This window comes from Mesitornis unicolor, unplaced genomic scaffold (assembly GCF_000695765.1).
Source record: "Mesitornis unicolor isolate BGI_N332 unplaced genomic scaffold, ASM69576v1 scaffold795, whole genome shotgun sequence".
Taxonomy (NCBI): domain Eukaryota; kingdom Metazoa; phylum Chordata; class Aves; order Mesitornithiformes; family Mesitornithidae; genus Mesitornis; species Mesitornis unicolor.
Genome location: NW_010184568.1, coordinates 23,849 through 31,934, shown reverse-complemented (window position 1 = coordinate 31,934; position 8,086 = coordinate 23,849). Strand labels below are relative to the sequence as shown.

At 42.0% G+C, this 8,086-nt stretch overlaps 1 protein-coding gene across 1 annotated transcript; it reads left to right on the top strand.

Annotated features, from left to right (window-relative positions):
- Window positions 1–4,310: 4,310 nt before the first annotated feature.
- LOC104540629 (claudin-8-like) lies at window positions 4,311–4,985 on the top strand. The gene has a single exon (XM_010184483.1). The coding sequence runs from the start codon at window positions 4,311–4,313 to the stop codon at window positions 4,983–4,985; it is 675 nt and encodes a 224-aa protein (XP_010182785.1).
- The last annotated feature ends 3,101 nt before the right edge of the window (window positions 4,986–8,086 follow it).

Genomic DNA, 8,086 nt, shown 5'->3' with positions numbered 1-8,086 from the left:
ATCAGGATTCTTTTCAATGTGCTACTGATTCAGGGTGAGATTTTTGGAGGTGTTGAGCAACCGCTTCTTCTCCCTCTCCCTACCTCCCCCTCAGCATCAGTGATTCCTGTTAGCACTTCACAACTCTGGAATTAAAAAATGCTATATGCTCAGGAAAAGGAAGGACATTATGCTTAAAATGTATTTTCCTGGTATGGAACATCTGAAATGAGGTCATGACAGGGACCTGGGGGCTGTGTGAGCAGTGAGTTCCCAGAGAAGCTGTGAGAAATGGTGTAGCTGAGCTAATCACAGGGTTATCTACTCACTTCACCTCCTCCCCAAACTATGAGCAGCATGCCGAAGAAAAGCCATGTGAGAAGGCTGATACCCCCCTTCTCGCTCTCACACAAGGGTATTCATTGCAGAAAGGTGCTACCAAAGTGTTAAAGAGACAGGGAGCAAAATGTCCTGACCGTGGGGTCCTGCTTGAAGCTAACAGACAGACCAACCAAGACCAGTCCTGAAATGTTAGTATTTTCTGCCCTGGCACTGCTGTAGTTGCTTTAGGTGCACATTACTCACTGAAAAACAGAACAACAGGTGCCTGCAGCTGACTTACCTGCTCTGGAGAGGAGAAAGGGGAGGAGGGTAAAGCTGGGAAGACCAAGCAGGGAAATATGTAAGTCATACAGAAAAGCTTAACACTGACCTTAAGAATATTAATTCCTTAATGTAGTGGGAAAAGAAAAGAAAAGAAAAGAAAAGAAAAGAAAAGAAAAGAAAAGAAAAGAAAAGATAAAAGATTGCTTAAATTATGTATGTGCATATTTGTTTTATAACAAAATAATAGGCTCTTGTAGCCAACAGTGAAATATGATTAGCTAGTCACAGGTAATTCTGATATTTCTCTGTAATGATATGGCATGTCTGAATACTGACAAGAGCAAACAATAAGATTCTTGACTTGTCCCCTTCCTGTATTTTAATTGTAAACAAGTAGATGCAATCCATAATGCCAAATAAGATTTCTCCACATTTCCTTTCGAAAATGGTTTTAAGCAAGATAAGGCACTAAAATGTAATCCTTCTAAGAATGTGCAAATACTGAATCCTTGACGCAGATACAATCTTACCATGAATTTATATGGGAGCTTTAATGGTTTTGTAAATTAATCAATAACGTGGTTAAATTATATTTGCTCAGCTAATTATTTGCTGTGTCCTGTAAATTAGAACTTCAGTAGTCTCTAAGAAAAATCAGTCCTGCTGCTTGTATCACATTTGTTTACTTACTGGTTTGTTATTAAAGTGCTTGTTTATTTGTTCTGCTAGAGGCTAGTAGCTTTTTCTTTACTGTTTGAGTGTCAACTGTGGGGCTGCAAAGCCATGCATCGATAATTACATTATTATATATTTAATATGCAAAATCCATTTTAGCAGAGAAACATTGTGTATTTATAGCCTCTCCTCAAATCCTCCTTGTCTCACCCTTGGGGGAACTGGATTGAATCACTCTCCTTCCCCAAGAAATCATCAAGACTTTTTTGATAACCGAAATGGACCTTGATTGGGTTTTTAGCCTTCTGACTCTGAAGGGCACAGCTTCAAGCATGGGTTGAATTACATGACATCCAGAGACTCCTTCTAACTTGAATTACTCTGTGACCCTGGTCATCTGTGAATCTGGTCATCTGAGAAGTTTTCCCTTCTTGGTTTTCCCAAAGTCCTGTACCCAGACTCCCATCACTTATGGGTCTGTATGACAGCACTAGTTTGCAGCATGCAAAGCAGCAAATTGTGATTTCAGTTACGCAGATCTGGACTCTCTCATGCTTTAGCAGTCTACTCAGTTCATATATCAATATGGTAGGACTTAGTGTGGCCCCTTCAAATTAATGCATTGGAAGTGTATACATTCTGCCCAGCAAAACCAAGTCACCCTTTATTGCTGGCCAGAAAATGATGCCCTTCCCAGGAGACCAGGGATTGCAGCAGGAGGAGAGCTATCACCCTCCAGCACCCTTGCAGCTTCAGCACACCTCACCTTTGGGAGGGGGGCACTGCCCGCTCCCTTGTGCACACAGGCCAGCAGAACCCAAGGAGCACAGCAGGGTGCCAGGGCATGGGTCTGCTCAGAGGCAACCAAAAATGACATGCGCCTTCAGTTCCCATGGCAGTCATGGTCCCTAACTCAGGAGGCTACAGGGCTCTTCTCTTGCCTCACTCACAAACAAGGCAAAAGAGGCTCGAACTGCTAGGGGAGGCTGGCTGATGGCAAGCAGAAGCCAAAATGGCGAATACAAATTCATGGCAGGAACAGTAGAAGCAAACCTAAAAAATAGGATTCCTTCTTGACTTCTCATCCCTTAAAATGCTTTTGGAGCTGACCTAACTGCAGTCTAACTGCACTTTTCGGTGCAAGCGACTTAGTGCCTTTGGATCAGAAGAGGCATTCACACAGCAGGTTTGATTTCACAGATATAATCTAAACCAAAAGGGCATAATGGAAAGTTGCCTGGTCACAAATCAGGGCTCAAGGGACCAGAACCAGGAGAAGTGACCTGCCTTCATGCTTTTAGTATGTTTTTATAAGCAGCAGCCTGCTGCAGAAGTTGGAAAAGCAGGTGGATGTGAAAGCCAAACTGAATATGGGAAGATTTGTAGAGTGTCCCTTACTTTCCCTTGCCTCCTAACCATAGTTTTACACACACGCACACACAGAGAAACACACTTAGAGAGCATAAAATATTACATGTAAGTAGGACTTTTATATTTTCTTTATCTTTGATATGCCAACAAGCTGGCATATTCAGCACTGCACTGCTCTATTTTTTGCATTCACTTTCTTGGTTTGAAGACATATAAATGGCAAGAAAAGAAATAGAGGCAAGAAAGTTCAGATGAATAGCAGAAGACTAGTATTTCAATATCTAGCTAATTATATCCTAAATTGATCTTTTATGGTGTAACAAATTAGTTCTTGTCTTAACATATGGAATACTACTGTATAACAAGCCATCCTAGTTTATGCCTAATTTTTTATTTTCTGTGTTAAGGCACATGCAGAGATCAGGCTGAATATTTCATGCATATATTTGTAGCTATATGAATTTGTAAAAAGAATCCATTCATATGCCTGGTTTTTTCCCTAGATTTGTGACTGTAGTTTCTGACTCTGTCAGATTTCTTGACCTGACATTTTTGAGGATTGTCTGTTGGTCGCATCACACAAGAACTCTTGAATGAACATTTCACCTGCTCTCCATTGTTATTATGTTGGGGTTTTTTAATTAAAATGATGTTTTGCTGAAGTATTTGTTTGTACATGGATAGATCTAATAGGTCTTTACTTGGAGAGCCAATGCTTTCCATTGCACTAGACTCCATCATAGGGTAATTGCTGGGTTCACTTTTGCACAGGAAAGCAATTTGATACATAGCTTAACTCGCCATTCTGTAGACCTGGTTGTGCAATTGTTTAAGCATGTGGGTATCTCCAGAAGCCTGCCTATTACCATAAGTCTCGATATAGCAAAAGAAATGTATAAAGCTATATATGCGTGCAGGTATTAGCAGGATTGAGGTCTTTCACTGTTCCCTTCTAGCTTGTAAATGGTCTTTTTCAGCTTTCATTATCCTCTGCAAAACTGTTTTGGGTTCAGAGTGACTTTATCCTTTTAGTTTGCTTTGTTCCTCGATCCTGTCACTGCAGTACTCCCCTTCAAGCTTCAGAACAAAAGTACTTTTGGGAGCAGAGGCCCTGTGACAGGGAGCATGGCTCTGCTTTCCTCCTGGCAATCTGCCACCAAGCCCAGCAGAGGCAGAGTATTCTTGCTCGTTCAGTGCAGCAGCTTCAGTAACTGCCCCAGTGCATACCCCAGTCCCTCTATCAAGACCAGCCTGTTTCCTTAGCACAGTCAATAGCTAGAGTTAAGGGTAGGGCTTGCCTTTTTTTTTTTTTTTTTTTTTTTAAATAAGTGACTTCAATGCAAAGCATTTTCCTCAGAAGGTGCATTTATCCTAAATGGCTCTTGCTGGTTTACACACACCCTGTCCTTTCTCTTGCTTTGGAAAGTTGTTCCACTTGATTGCTCAGTCTGCCTCTTTGAGTCAGTGGTGGCAGGGGAATTACAAAGGCGATGAAGGTGCAGCCAAGTCCCAGGTAGCGAGTGCCAGATTCAAGCTGATTTAAAGTAGTGCAGACTGACTCTGAAACTTTCCCTGCACAAGGGACAGCAACTTTCAGAAAGAGCTGCTCATTTTTTTTGTCAGCAGTGTGTGCCTGCCTCCGGAAACCTGCTGAGGTGTGCTCACCTTGCAAAGGCAACATGATCGGTGGTGCTTTGCAGATAGCTGGACTGCTTCTTGGTGGCATCGGCGTGATCGGGACGTTTGCTGTCACGGGCATGCCTCAGTGGAGGGTCTCCGCCTTCATCGAGAACAACATCATCGTGTTCGAGACCATTTGGGAAGGCCTGTGGATGCACTGCATCAGGCAAGCCAACATCAGGATGCAGTGCAAGGTCTACGACTCCGTGCTGGCCCTCTCACCAGACCTGCAGGCATCCAGAGGGCTGATGTGTGCTGGGTCAGTGCTCTCGTTCCTTGCTTTTGGGGTCGCCATTATTGGGATGAAGTGCACAAGGTGTGCACAGAGCAGCTGGCAAGCCAAGGGCTATATTATTCTGGCAGCCGGGCTCCTCTTCATCCTCTCGGGTGTCGTTGAGCTCATTCCAGTCTGCTGGGTTGCCAACACCATCATCAGTGACTTCTACAACCCCGTGGTCAATGTTGCACAGAAGAGGGAGCTCGGAGAGGCCCTCTACCTGGGCTGGGCAGCTGCCTTCTGCCTCAGTGCTGCCGGAGCCATATTCTGTTGCTTTTGCCGCTGTGGTGAGAAAACCAGAAGCTATGGATACTCCACACCAATCCACTCCCCCATTGATAGCCAGCATTTGCACAGGAAGACTGAAAGCTCATACTCCAAAAGTCAGTATGTCTAGATGCCTCCTGCCTTTTCCTGCTTTTGAAGCATTCAATCTGTCTATCTGGATTTCAGTTTCTGCACAAAGACACAGCTAGAAATCTGCCTTTGCCTTCTGCCCTGTAACTGCTGCTGTTGGATCTGTGTTTTGGAGCTGCAGTTACCCCCCCAGCAGGCTCTGCTGGGGCAAAAGCTGCAGCGTGGATAATTTTAGTGCATGGAAAGGTGAATGTTTAATATTCAGTAGTAACTTGGAATAGCTTTTGGGCTCTGAGGCTTTACTTTGGGTCACATTTTATGTGTAAAACAGTAATGAAGTACATAAATTCCACTGTGGTAAGAAATTCTGGCCTATTGCAAAGAAGAGGGGAGTTAAGAAGGTGTTTGGGGTTTTCTCCTGCCTGGGGAAGAGATGATAACAGTGAATAAGGGCAAGATAATAATGGTTTTAAAGAAAAGCATTCACTAAAGGATTGATTTACTGTAGGTTTAACGGAAGGTTACGTGAAGAATTTGTTCAACAGAAAAAGGTAATCTGAAATATATGAAAAATATCCCTTATTTCAGAGAATAAACATAGCTCTATGTTCATCCTAAATACCATCTTTTTTGTGAAATTTAATATTTCTTTTATAATCCATATAGATCAAATTCATTCATATCCTTTTTAGAAGCAGCAGTATTTCCTTGTGAAATCCTCATGGCTTACAACATTTTGTAATATTGCACAGATCACAGCCACTGTGTTGGTTACTTGCTGCGGGAATCTGTGATATATATAGTATTAAAATAATGGTCTTTTGTACAATCAAGCCAATATTTTTGCTGAGACCCACTCACACCAGCATAGTATGGGCTTAAAGACCATAAACAGTGATAGTATTTTCTCACAGTTCACATTAAAACAAGCTAAACAATATTTTTAATAATAAGATCATGCACCCATGATAAGCAACAATGTAAAGAAATTAAGTCTACTGAAAAAAAAATCCATAGAAATCAATTTAATAAATGACCCAAATTAATCAGTACTAGTAATATTTTAATAGAATATTGTAACCAATGAATCAGATGTCACTCCAGACCCACAGAAATCAATGGAATCTTGCCTTTGACTGAACTAAGAACACAGTTCAATTTGTAGTGTTTAATGGAGAACAACATCCTTGTTCTAGTGTTTGATTGACTGTTTTACATATTTTATAGAAAGTTTATGAAGTGATCTGTAGTTCTCTAGTAAATTCCTTGGATTATTACTGTTTGAATGTTCGGAAGCAAGTTCTTCTCTTCATAAGATGCAACTCTGAACAAGGTAGAAGAAATAAAAATCTGCTCTAGAACTCTCTTCACAGTGTTTGTAAGATACATAGTAAGACGTGCTTGATTATGTAATTTTATTTTTCCTCCTTATTTTTAAGCAAATTATTTCTACAGATGTATATGTGTAATGTGCATGACCTTTCTGTAATACAGCAGTGTGTGGTTGTATTTCCTTTGTATCCATTCATTAATGGATTAATTTTTCGAGGGGAGGGAAGAGAGTGGAGGAGAAAATCTGTTCTTAGCTGCATTTTATGAATATCCTGCGCAGAACTCATAGCTAGGACACCAGAGTTTATAACGATATCTATAATAAAGTCGCCTGCCTAGTTCATTCCTCTAAAAGCTAGGTACGAGATCTTACTCAGAAAACTACATGTATATGTACCAGTGCACTGTAGTTATCTCTGCTGTCAAAACACAGAGTGACTCATGTGGTATTCATCTACAGGTCTGAGGCAAGCCTCAGTGAAAAGTGAGATAAGCACGACATCTCTGTAGAAGCCCTGTGTACAACAAACACTGCTGCTAAACTGGATAGCATTATCCGTTCCTGGTAAAGCACACACTGATCTATAGCTGTACAAACAAAAGAAGATCTAAGAAGAACATAAGAATACTTCCAAAGCTATATATAGGACTACAGGAACACAAGTCCAATGGGCTATGAGTGGGACCCTGAAGTTCTCTAAAATCTCTCTTAGAGATCCTATCTATCTGCTGCAAACTGTTCACCTTATTATAACATATACATATCTCCCCTTAAGTACCTCCCATGCACATCCAGTCATTTCATGGAAATTGTGTGTCATTATACATCGTCAAGAGAACTGAAAGGAAAGCTTCCATTTTAAACAGACCTGGCCTTCCCCAGCTTTGTGCATTAAATAAACTGTGAGTAGTCAGAGCACAGGGTCCCATGTAAGAGCTTATATCCAAGCACAAAACAACTTCTTGAAGCAATAAACTTTCAAATATTGTATCCTGTAATTTAGAACTCATTTTTGTGCTTATAGACAAGAGCAAATATTTGGGAAATAACAGTATTGGCTCCAAAAATGAAACCAAGGATGTCTAGCTTACAGAATCATAGAATGGTTTGAGTTGGAAGTGATCATCCAGTCCAACCCCTCCTGCCATGGGCAGAGACACCTCCCACTAGACCAGACTGCTCAAAGCCTCATCCAACCTAGCTTTGAACACTTTCTGGGAGGGGGCATCCACAGCTTCAGCACCCCCACAGTAAAGACTTTCTTCTTAATATATAGTCTAAATCTACCCTCTTCCAGTTTAAAGCCATTCCCACTTGTCCTATCACTACCTGCCCTGGTAAAATTCCCTTCCCAGCTTTCCTGTAGGACCCCTTCAGGAACTGGAAGGCTGCTATAATGTCCCCCCACCGCCTTCTCTTCTCCAGGCTGAACAGCCCCTACTCTCTCAGCCTGTTCTCACAGGGGAGGTGCTCCAGCCCTCTGATCAGCTTCGTGGCCCTCCTCTGGACCCACTCCATCAGCTCAATGTCCTTCTTATATTGGGGGTCCCAGAGCTGGACACAGCACTCCAGGTAGGGTCTCACAAGAGCAGAGTAGAGGGGCCTCCTTTGATCTGCTGGCCATGCTTCTTTTGATGCAGTCTAGGATTCAGTTGGTCTTCTGGGCTGCTTGTTCCCCTTTGCCCTGCACTTGGGGCACTTGTATGTATTCCTGCAATGTAAAATGGACGTGGAGCCTTTCTGGGTCCACCTGGTGCACTCTGTGCTGTGTAAATAAATGCACAACTTGCAGGTCAGAGGAGAGTAAT

Bases quoted from the DNA above. Each gene is read 5' to 3' on its own strand.
- LOC104540629 (XM_010184483.1), top strand. From the start codon at position 4,311: ATGATCGGTGGTGCTTTGCAGATAGCTGGACTGCTTCTTGGTGGCATC.